Source organism: Lemur catta, chromosome 7 (genome assembly GCF_020740605.2).
Source record: "Lemur catta isolate mLemCat1 chromosome 7, mLemCat1.pri, whole genome shotgun sequence".
Taxonomy (NCBI): domain Eukaryota; kingdom Metazoa; phylum Chordata; class Mammalia; order Primates; family Lemuridae; genus Lemur; species Lemur catta.
Window position 1 is genome coordinate 63965607 of NC_059134.1, and position 15384 is coordinate 63980990.

The window sequence follows — 15384 nt, forward strand, 5'->3', positions numbered from 1 at the left end:
GACCAAATAGCACATGGCTTCTCAACACAGTCACACTGTGTGTAAAAACACTTTTCTTCTCCATAATTTCATCAGAGCCCTTTTCATCTCACTATTTCTCAAGCTGTAGATAAGTGGATTCAACAGAGGAGTAAGCAAAGTGTAAGCTAATGACATCAGTTTCTTGGTTTCCGGTGAGTAGCCAGATTTGGGCTGCAAATAAGTCATGTTGGCTGTGCCATAGAAGAGGGTCACAGATGTGAGATGAGAGGCACAGGTGGAAAAAGCCTTTTGCCTCCCGGTGGTTGATGGCATCTTCAGGATGGCATAAAGAATTCGAATGTAAGACAAGAGGATCAACAGGAACGGTACCATAACAATCAAAATGGTACCTGTGAAGGCATAAATTTCAAACAAGAAGGTGTCTGCACATGCAAGCTCTAGCACTGGGGGAGTCTCACAAAAGAGATGATTAATTTCACTGGGGCCACAAAAGGGAAAACTAAATACCCATGTGGTCTGCACAGTAGCCACCATGATCCCTGAGACCCATGAGAACATTACTAATTTCAAAAAAACTTTTTTGTTCATAGTCATTGGGTAGTTCAGAGGATGGCAAATTGCAGCAAATCGGTCATAAGCCATTGCCCCCAGGAGAAAACATTCAGTCCCACCAAAAAGAAGAATGAAATACATCTGTGCAAAACAGCTCACAAAAGAAATCCTAGCTTTCTCAGTGGAGAGCACCACCAGCATTTCAGGCATGATGACTGCACTGAAACTCAAGTCCACCACAGACAAGTTCAGGAGGAACAGGTACATGGGAACATGGAGGCTCTCGTCCAGGGAGATGACAACTATAATGATGGCATTTCCCATCAGGGTCACCAAGTAAATCACCAAGAAAACCCCAAAGAGCTGCTCCTGGAGTTCAGGAAAGTTAGAAAAACCCAAGAGGATGAATTCAACCACAGAGCTTTGATTTTGCCTTTTCATTTTTGTAGTTGAGCTTCATATTTATTGCTTTTATGGAAAAAGAATGTATAGTATAAAATCACAATTCAATAGCTGTGAGTTCAAGTCTGGAATTCTTGACAGAGATGTAATGACAGGCTCATTTTGATAGAACTTCAGGTTGGCAATTTTGAAGAGTGGTCAATAACTTGTAATGGTGAATCTTTAAAATACAAATAAAAAAACTGAAGAATTTTGGTTCAAAAATCTTGTTTTAAAGGTACAAAATGACAGTAGGTATTGTCTGGCAATTTTTTGCTATATAGGTTGGAAATTAAAAATATTATTAAAACATACACAAATATCACATTATTTAGAATCCAATGTTGATTACATTGATGTATCCATTTTTGTGTTTATTTCAATTGTGTATTTGTAAATGAATTTTAAAGTAAAGCATTTCAAATTAGACAAATACCAAAAATAAGCAGGAAAATTTAAAACTAAGAATTCAAAATTAAAGCACATTTTTGATGAATATTTATTATAAGTTCCAAGTTCAAAATGCATTATATTACTTTGTTAAAGAAGAAAAGTACAAATAATACATCTAAATGGATACAGAAACAATCAAAAGGAATTGAACTTCAGCTGCACTTATCTTAGATAAACATAAGTAGATTGGATTTCAAGCACATTGATTGCTGGGCAGGCTGGACCTGACTAATCATATTGAAGTTTGCCTCCATGGGAAACTTTAGGAGTTAGTTCTCCATGGCCCATCCTGGTGACCATAACATGGCTTTCAGAGCTGTAGAAAACACCATTTAGGGTCATTTTGATCCTGTGGTTCACACCATCTCTCTCTCTCTCTCTCTCTGTCTACACAAACACACACACACACACACATACACACACACACACACACACACACACACACACGGAAGTTCATTAACTCGTTACCCACTCAACAAATGGTGATTGAGCATCCACCACATCACTGGCTTTTGTAGGTATTTGGGGAACGTTGTGGGGCTGGAAATACCACTAGATTGGGAGCTAGTCTGGAACTGGGCTCCAGCCCTGGCTCTGCCACTATCTCCAAGATGAGTCTCTGCCTCTCCCTGCACTCAGGTTCTCTATCTGAATGGCTGGAACAACAAAATAACCTGGATATCTCTTACGGCTCTGGCAAAGGTGTGTCTCTAATTTGTTGACAGAAAACTGCAGGCTGCAGGGCCTCTGCTCCATTCACATGGGGGCTGTGGTGGAAGGAGGGTGGAATAGCCGTGGGTGGGCATTAGGAGCCACATGTGCTGCCGAAGTCACTTTGAGCCAGCCAGTCCCATGCAGAGCTGACCGTTTTCTTCCCAGTCCAACTGTTCTTCCAAAGCCCAGCTCTGGGCAAAGCACCTCAGTTCTCCCCACTATCCGCCAGAGCAACTCCCCTATCCCCAGCATTCTATTCACTGTCAGGGCCCACAGGTCTTTAAAATCTGGAATCCCTCTGGCCTCAGCAAGTCCATGTCCACTGACACTGCCCCTGTTCCTCCCCCTCACCTCCCCATCATTAAATGGAAACATGACTCGCTTCTCCATGTTTTATACCTTCTCCTCCCATCTGTACCTCAAACCCCTGTCAAAATAATATCATCCTCTCTCCCAGAACCTTCAGGGTCTCCCCTTATCAGTAGAATAAAAAGCTGCCTCTCGGCATTTAAGGGAAACCATAAGGTTAAGAATTACTTTAGAAATTTATTAAAGAATAATAATAAATTAAATAATGACAAATGAGGACAAGATTACTTCTGAATAGAGAGTGAGGGTGAAAATCCATAATCACAGGATCTCATGGTGGGTTGTTAGGCAGAAGGAGAACAGCATAAGGAAGAAGGCTGACTTGCTCAAGTCCAAAGTATTTGATGACACATTAGTACTAGAATGGAGGCCTACTGGCATTTGAAAACCAGCAGAATTTCACTGTGGGACATGAGGAAGCGGGGGAACAAAAGGCCACAACAAGCTAAAGACTTGAAATGTCATGAGTTCAGATCATTAGGACATTAGCTGGGAGTAAAAGGCAAGTTGATTTACTAAGTATATCCATAGTGATATATTACAACCAAATGTCTATATTAACTAAAATAATGTATTTTGGGTGACAAAAAAAAATCTCCTAAGATTAATATAATGGACTTGGCAGAAAAAAACATTGAAGTACCATTTCCAATAGACAAAAGTACATATTCAGCTCCAAACTTATAAAACCAAATAAGTTTGTAAAATGAGAAAAAGTTGAGTATCTTATTTACAGTAGACAAACTATAGGGAGCTGATAAAGCAAATTGTTGAACAAATCTAAATTACTGCTTTCATGAGTCATTTTTAGAAACTGAACTCAAATGCTCCATCTTTTGTCTTGAACATACTGTCCAAACGAATGTTGATTTGCCTAATTTACTGACATGGTCTACTAGCTTCAGCATGAACTTTCTGTCTGACCTTGAGCAAATAACTCCCTCCTCTGGATTTTATCTTTCTGCATGATTGGCCCTCACTCTTGCTCCCTCAACAACATACCTCTATGAATTGATACTTTGTGCTAGCAAACCCCTTAAAGACCTAATTATTGTCAAACTTTTATGTGAATATGGAACGCAGAGCAATTGACTTTCTTACCTGAGCACTGAGTTATCACTTGATAAGTACCTCCAATAATCAGTGAGAAGAACTCTAGAAGGTAAACTCAGGTACCAAAGCAGAATCTTCAGTTCTTTATCTATTGAATGTCCCTAATTCTCACCCCTTTTAATCAGATATTTCATCTGTTTAGTTAAAAAATACTCCCATAAATACAACTTAGTGACTCAATGTATTGATTTTATATTAATAATACTGTACAGCATTGAACTGTATGCCCTGAGAGAAACCTTCTCTGGAGAACTTACACTGAATTTATACAGACTTTCTTGCATGGAGAAAAGGAACCTTAACTGCACAAGCTTGAAGCACCACTCCTCCAGGTTTCCACAGGGAACAGACACCTCTTCACACAGGAGACTCAATTCCACCATGACCTCGCCCATTGAGATATGAAAGCAGAGACTGAATGAATGTTGGTAAACAGGCACAGTGGAGCAGGGAGGAAGGATGTGGGTGTGAGTGAAGGCAGGGTTATCTAGACAGAGGATCTGATTGGATGGAATAGACACCTTGTGCAATGGTAGGAGATGTATTAAAGAAAGTAAATTGAAATTCCTTTGTGAGAAATCTAGGTGTCATGACCAACACTTTTTCTATTTTCAGTAGGAATATGGAAACACTAAATTTGGGGAGGGGAGTGTTGGTGAGAAAATTTAGATAATTTTATAGTCATAACACTTTAACTTGAAGTCAAAACATCTAGACCAGCTATATGAATTTGAGAAAATCATATAAATTCTCTGGCTCTATTACTTTTTTGGTAAAATCAAGATAATGTTATTATATTAACCTTATAGTATACATGTAAGAATCAGAGGAATCAGGGTTCAGTCTAAACTAACTTGAACAATCAGTGAGACCAATGGTTCAGTCCCAGCAAAGTACAGGTTGAATGAATCTGCAGGCTTTATTTATCCAACACTCGGATGATATGATCAGGACCTGCCTTCCTTATTATCTATTACTCATCTCTGCTTCCCTAGAGTAGGTTCTATTCTCAAGGAATATTTCCCCTTTTAGTGGCAATAAGGCAGCCAACAACACTCAGGGATACATCCTCTCCAATCTGTGTCCAGTGGGAAATGTACCAGTTATCCTGAGGAAAAGGGTTTTCATTTATCAAGACTAATCCCAGGACCCCTCCCATATCATTTGCTGTGGTAGGATTACATGCCCACCCATCAACAAGACACTGTAACTATGAATAGGATAAGAAATGCTACCAAATATTCAATTTTCACAGTCTACCCCATTTCTGGGTACAGCTTCAATGCCAACTATGCATACCAGAAAATGTTTAATGAAAAAATTCCTCAAAGGAAGTGAAGGTACTGTTCATAAAGGAAGGAGATCAACCCACAAATGCCATATACATAAAGCATTGTATACTTTAAATTATTGTGCATATACAAAGAAGTAAGATGAAAGCTGAGAACAAAGAAATTGCATTATTTGTTTTTGCAAGACAGACTGGACAGAAATAGAATTGGGGTGAAATGGGTGAAGCAAAACAATAAATATCGCAGAGGATAAATATATAGTCCTGAAGAATATGAATTTGGAGGTAAGGAAGGGAGAGAGGATTTCAAATGTTGCTGAAAAAAAGGATAGAGAATAAATAGAAACATGGATACAGAAGTCCACAAATAAATCAATTCAAGGTCTTTGCACAACTTTGGGGCTGTTTCCCAAGTCCAGGAGTGAGGGGGAAAGGATATACCTACTCTCGTAAAAGAAATCAGGAGGTGAATAGTCACATGCCCTACTAATGAAGTAGTCTTCTTGGAATTGACCCTCCCTTCATTGAACATGCTGAGAGTCTGACTGTAAAAGGCATTGTCATGAGCCCTATACAGATGCCCCCGTCCACTCTGCCATAGTAAAAAAAATAAAAAATATTAAGTACATTGAAACCCATGAAGTAGGGAATGGGAAGTGTGGCATAGAGAGATTCTCATCTTTCTTATGAGTCTTTTATGAACTAAAGAAAAAAGCAACAGATTTAGTCCCATCAGTAGGCAGTGGATCAGCAGCAATTGAGGGAGAGGGTGTTATGATGGTGGTTATTATCCTTTCACTTCCAGATAAAGGACTCCCTTGAGCATTTCTTGTATGGCCAATCTAGTGGTGATAAATTTCAATATTTCTTGCATTCCTACAAAAAAAAAGAACTCCTTCAATACTGAAGGATAGCTTTTCTGGGTATGGTATTTTTGGGTGGTGGCATTTTTTTTCCTTCAGCACTTTGAAAATATCATCCCATTCTCTCCTTGCCTGTAAAGTTTCTGCTGAGAAATCTGCTGTTAGTCTAATGAGGATTCTCTTATATATGACTGGATGTGTTTCTCTTGCTGTTTTTAGAATTCTAACTTTACTTTTGACTTTTGACAATTTGACTATAATATGCCTTGGGGAGGACTTTAAAGGTTGAATATATTTGGGGACTTTTGAGCTTCCTTGATCTGAGTCTCCATATCTCTTCCAGGACTAGAATTTTTCAGCTATTATTTCATTAAATAGTTTTTCTATGCCTTTTCCCATCTTTTCATTCTGGAACTCCCATAATACAAATATTTGTTTGCTAATGGTGTCTCATAAGTTCTGTAGACTTTTTCCACTCTTTTCCATTCTTATTTCTTTTTTCCTCTCACTAGATAATTTCAAATGACCTATCTTCAAGTTCAGAAAATCTTTCTTCTTCTTGATCTAGTCTGCTCTTGAAGCTTTCTATTATATTTTTTATTTTGTTCATTGAATTCTTCAGCTGCAGGATTTCTATTTGATTCTTTTTGACAATTTCTATCTATTTGTTAAATTTCTCATTTATCTCATGAATTGTTTTCCTGATTGTTTTACATTGCCTATATATATTCTCTTGTATCTCACTAGTTTCTCTAACATTATTATTATAATTAGTATTATTTAGAATTCATTTTCTGGCAATTCATAGTTTTCCTTTTCTTTGGGGTCTGTTACTGGAGAGTTGAATTCCTATGATGGTGTCATATTTCCTTCTTTTTCATGTTTTTTATGTACCTGCCTTGATGTCTGTACATCTCATGGAACAACTGCATCTTCCAAACTTTACAGAGTCCATTCCATAGAGAAATACTTGCACCTACAGTTGGATTTTTTAGTGTCCCTATTGGGAAGGATGTGCAGCCTCTGGTTCCAAGTAGATGCACTGGTATAGTCTCCATTCAGCCTCTTCAGCTGTGCTTAATATCAATTGTGGGTGTTTCAGTGGCATAGGCTATAGAAGATTTTGGCAGTGGCAGTGGTGACATAGGTTGTTAAGGGCCTTGGTGGCAAGAACTTTCAGGACCCTCCTTTTCTCATCTTCCCCATAATGGAGAGAGTTAGCTGAGGGGATCTGTCTTGTTAGATTGGACATGGCTTACAAGGAGCTTCAGCAGTGCTAGGTTCCAAATGCAAGTGCTTGGAGCAGCTATGGAGCTGGGATTCTAGGCTCAGGCTCTCATGAACCTATTGTGGAACCTGGGTCTTCGTGTGAAGATTTACTCTCTGTGACCAGGTTGGACGTAGATTGACCACAAAGCCAGGATCTGTGACTCTGAGATACCTCATAACAGCTTGGGACTAAGGGGTCAGGTCGTAACTATGATTCTGAACCTGGGGGACATGGCACGGAACTGGCCCAACTCTCAGAAAGAAGGGGTGCTGTGGAGGTTTGGGCCCACGGAGCAGGGTACAGCTGGAATTTGGGAACCAGAGCTAATAGGATTCAGTGGCAACTCAGGTCCCAGTGCATGAGGCATCATATAGTAGTGACTCTAAACCCTGGGATGGTGTGACTTGGCAGTGTCCCAGACTCTGTTTGGAAGGTGCAATGGCAGCACAGACCTCAGAATGGTGGGGCACAGCTGCTTTGGGGGCACTGATTGTAGCACAATAATGACTATAGTTCCTGGGAGGGGGGTGTCTCAGCACCTCAGACTCTAGGGGGCTAGTTCAGCTCTAGAGAAGCAGAGAACTACAGTTGTTTGGCCTGTAGGGTGTGGTGTCGAAGCTCAGCCACTGCTCTGTTTTCCTGGAATGTAGGAAACTATGCCAGCTCAGCCCTGGGATGCATCACTACTCAGCTTGGCCAAGGCACCAATTTCCCAGGGGACAATGTGCCACTTCAGCTCAGACCTAGGGGCATGACCACTCTGGGCAGCCCGGGCACTATTTCCCTGGGGTACAGGGAACAGCTTCAGCTTAGACTCCAGGGAGGCTAGATGACCTCTGAGGTGCTGATCAGACATTGGGCATCCCCGAGTTCTGAGTCAGACCTGAAATGAAATTTAGGGTGCTGGCCAGAAGGCGGGCATCCCCGAGTCCTGGTCCAGATCAAAACCTAGAGAAGAGCTTCCCCATGCCAGGTGTCCCTGGATCGGGGTGAAGTCTGGGAAGAGGTGTCTAGGAAGCATCCTTGCCAGGTACCTTTCCAAGAGTGGCAGAGTTTGAAGCACAGAACTGCCAACTCTTTTTTGAGTGTATCATCATTTCCAAAGCCCTAGAGATTTAGCAAATTCCAAATGAGGACACTGAGAATGAAATCCTGGGAGCTGTGCAGCAGAGGAGGAGTCTCAGGACAGAAGCTGAGAAGTGAGAAGTGAGCTCCTTGTACAGAGGCAGAGAAGTGACTCAGTTTCTCCTCCCTGTGTGAGCCACCAAATGCTAGAGTATGAAGTCCGTGCACAAGACTAGAAAGAATTCTCAGACAGTGATTAGGATAAACAGAAATGAAAGTTTATTTATTTTTCTGAGAAAGAGAGAGAGAGAGAGGGACAGAGAGAGAGAGAGAGAGTGGCCACGACACACAGAGGGAGGAAAGAAATGTCGGGTGGTGAGGAAAGTTGCTCGGTGCTTGTAAAGGGTAGAAAAGGCTTTTTTTTCCTCTGCTTTAGGGGACTGATAATAAAAGCGGCTGTGAAACTGCTGTGTTGGCTTTTTCTGTTTCTCACATAGCAGATTGATGGCAGAAATTATTACTAGTCTCTTCCTTCTTCTTGATAGCGGGAGGGTCCTGCACTGTCTCTCCCTGAGGAAGCGGGGGAGTCCACACTCCTGCTCTCCACTCAGGAACTTTCTCAAGGCTGAGAAGGAACTCACAGATAACAAGGTAGGCCACACATGTTTTAATTAAACAAAGGGTAGGTGTGTTGTGATTTTATTTCTCTTACTTTCTGTTTGATAGTTTATTCTCCTCTGTTAGAGAGGTTATAAGTAAGACCACCTTTCAGGGGGTAAACAGGGTTGTTTCTAAAGACGCATCCCACATGGCCTTTGCCCAGATCCTGTGTTCAAGTCTTCTGATCCTCTGTCATCTAATTCTTTTTCTAGGTGTTCCTTCTCTCCCTCTGGTACCCCTTAGTCTGAGCTCTCAGCTCTCCAACTTGTTTTACTTGCTGTCTGTCTTTCCCCATCCTCCTGTCCCTCCATCCCCCCATTATTCTGACCCTCCAGTGCTGTGGTCCCCATTTCTCTGCTCTCAGCTTCCTCATCTGGTTCCTCTGTCCCTCTGCCTTTTCCATGAGAAACCTCCTTTTGTGCTCCCACAAGAGGACATTTTGGCTATTCTTTTTTTTTTTTTTTTTTTGAGACAGAGCCTCGCTCTGTTCCCCGGGCTAGAGTGAGTGCCTTGGCATCAGCCTAGCTCACAGCAACCTCAAACTCCTGGGCTCAAGCGATCCTTCTGCCTCAGCCTCCCGAGTAGCTGGGACTACAGCATGAGCCACCATGCCCGGCTAATTTTTTCTATATATATTTTTAGCTGTCCAAATCATTTCTTTCTATTTTTAGTAGAGACGGGGTCTCGCTCTTGCTCAGGCTGGTCTCGAACTCCTGAGCTCAAACGATCCACCGGCCTCGGCCTCCCATAGTGCTGGGATTACAGGCGTGAGCAACCGCGCCCAGCCCCTGGCTATTCTTTCTGTCCATTATTCAAGCTGGTTTTGACAGAAAATGACTTGCTGCTGTGGGACTTCCTTTCATTTGAATGTTCTACCTTGAATGACACATCACTCATCTGGATACTGTTTACCAGATTCTTTATCTTAGACTCATGCAGCAAGAGTTCCAAATCCCAGGTCCTGTTCAACTTCAGAGATTCCATCTGTTCTTTAATATGCTTCAGATCCTGCATCATACAGGGAGAAATTTTGAGACGGAAGTTTAGCTCCAAGTTTAAGGAGCTCTCTTTCTTTGACATATCTAATAGAAACTGCACATTGAGGGTCATCTCCTTGTTCCCTTCTGGGTCCTTTTCCTGCAACAGCCTTTCTACTTCTCTGCGGGATGCTTCCCCCAGCTGGTTCTGGTCCTCTGTCACCAGGTAGGACATGGCATGAAAAAATTCCTGGAAGCTGATGTGGCGGAAGCTGTAGAACTTCTTGATGTCAAGTCCCTCTTGGTAATCGTTGCTGCTCAGGAAAGCAGCCAAGCTGGGGCCATCTAAACTGTGTTTCCTGAGCTCAGCTTCTTCAAACAGAAACCTCTGGTGCTGGATCCCCTCAGCCGCCAAGGAGCACAGACTCCTCAGGACCCTGTGCCGGGAGGGCTCGGAGCAGCCCTCCTTGTCATCAGATGGCAGGAAGGTGGACACATAGGCCATGAAGATGTCAGCGCTGTTTCTGGGTGTCTCCGACACTGCCTGGCCTCTCTCCATCTGCCTCTTCAGCCAGGAGCAGACCACCCAGCAAATGCCTGGAACCTGACACGCTTGGTGGAGAATGGCATTGCCTTCTACAACTTCAAAGGCCTTCGTGGCTTGCTCCTCGTCCTTGAAATAGGACCTGAAATAGCTCCTCCTCTCCTCCTCAGAGAAGCCTAGGATGTGGAGGTACTCTGTGTGTTTCAGCAAGGGCTTAAGATTATGCAAAGCCTGGGGCCGGGTGGTGATGAGCAGGGAGCACGTGGGAAGTATCCTTCTCCTAATTAGACAGTGAAGCAGGTCCTCTTTTGGACTCGAGCTCACCTTCTTCAAGTGTTCTTCAAAGGGCCTCTGCAGCTCATCGAAGCCATCCAGGATGAACAGCAGCCGCTCTGGCTGCCTCAGAATCTCTGTGACAGGGGCTTGACTATCCCCACAACACCAGAAGATGAGCTGCTCAATTTTGCCCTTGGGCAGCAGGACCACTTCTTTGCAGCTCACATAAAAGACATAATCAAACCGGCCTGGGTACAGAGCACCAGTGGCCCAGTCCAGCACCATTTTCTTGGCCAGGGTTGTCTTCCCAGTGCCAGCAGACCCCTGTAGCACCACTGAGGATGGGGCCGGGTAGGGCTTTTCCCCCGAACCAAATAGAGCTTCCACCACGACAGAGTCCAGCTCCTGCTCTGGGACAGGGCAGGCAGGTGATTCTGGGCTCCCTGAGCTGGGCTTGGCCACCAGGAGCAGCTGAATGTAGCTGCTGCCACCTGCCCCTTCTCTCCTCTCCTCTAGGGAGCGCACGTGCTCTCGGTATGTTTCTCTGTAATCTGAGCCAGAAAAATGGGGTGTTAGGTGGTGAAATGGGAACTTCAAAAGGCAAAATGGACCCTCTAAACTCTGACTTGCTCTTTGGTCTCATCTTCTTCTATACTTCCTGACTTGTATCTCCCTGAAGATTCTAGTTCTGGCTTCATAAGGAGAGTCCCCTGTATGTGCATATGAGTGTGTGTGCACACGTGTGTGGTGTGTATGTGCACATCCATGTGAGAGTGTGAGGTTGTGTTGTGTGTGGGGGGGGTATTTGTGGGATGTGTGTGGATGTTTGTATCCACATGTGCTCATAGGAATGTGCTCATGGAAGCTGTATGTTGTACAGCAAGGCATGTCAGTGTGCACCAGCAGTGTGTTTGCAGAATATGTGTAAGTGCAAAAGTCTCTGTATGTGACAATGCATAAATGTCTGGGTGACCATGGGAAATGTCCCCAGGTGAAGAGGTAGGGACAGAGAGAGAAGAAAGGAAAGAGATGCCAGAGCATGGTGCGGGACTAGGAGCCAGTTCTTGGGAAAGGACAGGCCGGATGCTAAACAGGCTTTTGAGCAGCAGCTGCGACTTGGCGTCCATGACACCCTCCCATTTTTCTGTAGCAGAGGAGCTTTCAGGCATGAAAGGAGCCTACGGGAGGGAGCACAGGCACTGACGGATCCTCCCTCCTCCCCAGCACCCCATGAGAAGGAATAGGAGGCTCCACACCCACCCCACTCTCTAGGGTGGTTCCGTGAGAGATCACGGGCACAGAAGACTGAAAGAAGCAGCCGGAGCTGCCTGCCAGGAAGCAGCTGGGGCAGGTCCAAGCCTCATACCCTGAGGCTATTTCTCCAGGTTGGTGGAAATCCCATCACCAGCACCATCCTGGACCTCTAAGCCCCTTTCTTCACACTGTCCCCTTCTCTGACACTGCAGCTGGAGGTAGGAGGTGGGATGTTATGGCCATAAGATACTGTAGTCTACTTATGAATAAACCCCTACCTTCGGCTCAGGCCCCACCTGACAGTTGTCAGAACACTCAGCTGGAGACCACCCAGGACCCTGAGGCATTGGGGACTCCCAGGAAGGGCAGAGGGCAGGACGGCAGAAGGCACAAACTACCGGCCATGGGAGTCTCTGGAAATGCCATGTAGGGAGGAGGCCCCAGACGACCCCACCCTCCTCTTTTCCCCTCCACACTCACCATTGAGACAAATGAGGCTGAGCTGGTCCACGAGTTCCAACAGGTTCATGATCTTCAAGACCTTGAGCACCACTCTCACAGCCTCCTGTGCTCCATAAGTTAGAATCAGCTTAGATGCCAGCTCCACCCGACTCAGACCCTCCAGCTCCCCTCTGGCCAGGTGGGGCTGGCCCTCAGGCAGGGCCATACCCCGTAAGTGGAACTTTAATATCTTGAAATCGTCTTCCTCCAGGTCACTCAGAGCCCAGAGCAATGCCTTCTGGGGGTCATCAGCCAGGACCATGGTGAAGGGTCAAGTTCAGACCAATGACCTGGAGAAGCAGGTGAGAGCAGGGGTCTGCTGCTGATGGGAGAGTAGCCTGAAGGCACCGTGCTGGCTGCTTGGCAAGCTGCAGAGTGGAGGCCAGGAGAGATGAGAGGTGTTTCCAAATTTCCAAGGAAGGTGAGCAAATGAGACCGCAGAGGAATTCCCCTAGTCATTCCCCTCTGCCTCTTTGCCAGGTGACCTGTGGCATCTGTCAGCTGGCATTTGTGTCAACAAATAGGAAGGTATGTTGGGTGTGCTGGCCTCTGCCTCCCTCTCTCCCTCTATCCCTCTCTCACTCCTTCTCCCCCTCCCTCTGTCTCTCTCTCCTCCCACCTCCATCTCTGTCTCTGTCTCTTTCTCCTCCCTCCTTTCTTCTCTCCCTCTCACACACATTCTTTTTTAGGCCCACTATGCTCCTTAGATAGATGGGTTATGAAACAAATTTATTTCTAAGTTTCAGTTTTAAGTTTTAAAACTGAGCCTGCCCCTGGCCCTGTGATCCTATCCAGAGCTGGTGCATGTTGGCTGGGACTGCTGAGGTACAGCGAGAAGGTAAAACTTTACACTCACACAGGCCTCACTCGTCAGTCGCATGGACCCAGTAACACATGATTTCAAAGCTGGAAGTCTTCTCATTCAGATGAGGAGACACGTGCAAACACCAATCAGAAGAGGAATGGCCCCTGTTCAGTGCCTACATTCTGCCAGGTGGTTTACATATATTGTCTTCTTTGATCATTCCAGAAACCATTTCAGGTACTCCTCCAGATGAGAAATTCAGCAGAGAAACATGGTTTTTGAGAGTATTCCAGAGCTAGGCCACTGGGCAAAGCGGTGGGATTTAAACTGTGGTCTATGACCTGGGTAGATGCAGAGAGACAGAAAGAATCAAAAAATAAAGGCACAGACAAGAGACTCAGAATCCAGGAAGTTGTGCTAAATAAGACCAGAAACTGGAAACATTTGTAGATACTAAAGTAGGAGGGAAAGGAGAGCAGGATTTTGAGCTATGTTTAAAGTATGGAACTAACATGTAGGCAGGGTGGCAGTCATTGGGAAAAAAAAAAAAACACAGTTAATAGAAAGCCCTCAGAATTATACCTGTCATCTAAGGCCAGTGGGGATCCATCTCAGTAGTACAATGTCACATTTGTCACAGGGGGTGCTCAAAGGAGTATTTGGGAATGGAGAAAGTTACTGCAATTCAAATATAAGCATTTTGGCCACACACTGACAGGGGAGAGAAAAGTTCGAATGTGTCAGGACACATGGGGCCTTGGCTGCAAGTCACAGGCCAGTTTGGAGAAGCAGGCCTGGTAAAGAGGGGTGATTGACAACAAAGCTTCCACTGCATAAGAAGACTCAGGGCTCCCCTGAAACTCTCTGATGTTGGCAAAGCTCATTCAGGAAAGAGGAGCAGACAACACTAGAAGCTGCCAAGGAGATGTCCAGTGTAAGCTGTTCACCCCAGCTCAGACTGGGGGAGCCGGAGGTGAGGCCGGGATGACTCAGCTCCTGATGCAGGAGCCCAGGGAGCAAGGCCCTGGGGGCTGAGGTGAAAGAGATCCCGTTTCTGGTCAGACAGCTCTGCGGGCCATGCCTGGGTCCTCTTAGCCCAAACCCACTGTGGTATTAAAAATATAGGTGTGACCACCCGGACACCTACTGTACAGTACATGTACACGTGGGCTGGAGCAGAAGAAGCACCCACCAGGCCTCTGTGAAGCAGAAACACCCACACACTCCATCTGACTGTCTGTGGGCTGAGCAACTGCTTGCCAGTGGGGACATGACTTCATTCCTCCATATATCAAAGTTAAGAAACAAGGGCGGGGCCGAAAGCATGAACTATTCTGTCACCAACACTAAAAGATCCCAGCAGCCTTTCCATCTCGCTCCTGAGGCCCCGTCCCACTTCTGCAACCAGACCCAGTCCAGCCTGGGGCAGTTTCACCAGAGAAACAAAAGAATTGGAGCACTGTCTCCACCACATCCTCAGACATGAAACCATTTCTTTAAGTTGTTGAAGCAACTAGAGAATATTCTCGGCCAAAATGAAAAAGGAAGAAGACAGGAGCTCTATGAAATACGAATCCAAAGAGGAAAACAAATTCCTGGCAGCAGCTGGGTAGCCCGCCTGGAGAGAGAGAGGCCCTGAAAGCCCTGAGCAGAGTGGGTTTCTCCAGAAAGAATGTCTCCGAGAGAAGAGGATGGATAAGTTACCTGCTGCTATTGGCTTCTGAAAGACCTACTGAGAGCCTCCTCGAAGGTGGGAAAAGCTAGCAGCAAGTTCCAAGAAAACTAGATAAATGGAAGTAAAATAAGCACATTATTAGCTGTAGGAAAGACAAAAAATAAGGCAGGAAATGTAATAGCAAACTACAACACCCAGATGTGAATAATATTTGCAGAGAAATAATAATGTGGCCAGGCAACGTGGCTCACAGGTATAATTCCAGTGCTTCGGAGGCCAAGGCAGGATGATCACTGAAGGCCAGGAGTTCAAGACCAGCCTGGGCAACATAGTGAGACACCTCTCCCTACCCCATCTCTAAAAAACTTTTGTAAAAAATTAGCCAGTTTCAGCTGCATGTGTCTGTAGTCCCAGCTACTTAAGAGTCTGAGGCAGGAGGACGGCTTGAGCCAAAGAGTTTGAGGTTGTCACGAGCTATTGTACTTCACCCTGAGTGACAGAGCAAGACCCTGTCTCTATAAAAATAGAATAAAAGAAATAATAATGTGACCACTGAATATTGATCTATCTACTAAAAAA

General features: G+C 44.8%; 2 protein-coding genes across 2 annotated transcripts; both read right to left on the minus strand.

Moving 5' to 3' along the window:
- On the minus strand, window positions 1-1047 carry LOC123641633 (olfactory receptor 10A3). Its single transcript, XM_045556512.1, has one exon. It carries the CDS (start codon window positions 973-975, stop codon window positions 31-33), a length of 945 nt encoding a protein of 314 aa, XP_045412468.1. The 5' UTR covers window positions 976-1047; the 3' UTR covers window positions 1-30.
- Window positions 1048-9525: 8478 nt separating this feature from the next.
- LOC123642076 (NACHT, LRR and PYD domains-containing protein 10-like) lies at window positions 9526-12587 on the minus strand. Its single transcript, XM_045557002.1, has 2 exons — window positions 12305-12587; window positions 9526-11121 (listed from the first exon to the last, which is right to left on the minus strand). The coding sequence occupies exons 1-2, from the start codon at window positions 12585-12587 to the stop codon at window positions 9566-9568; spliced, it is 1839 nt and encodes a 612-aa protein (XP_045412958.1). The 3' UTR covers window positions 9526-9565.
- Between the last annotated feature and the right edge of the window lie 2797 nt (window positions 12588-15384).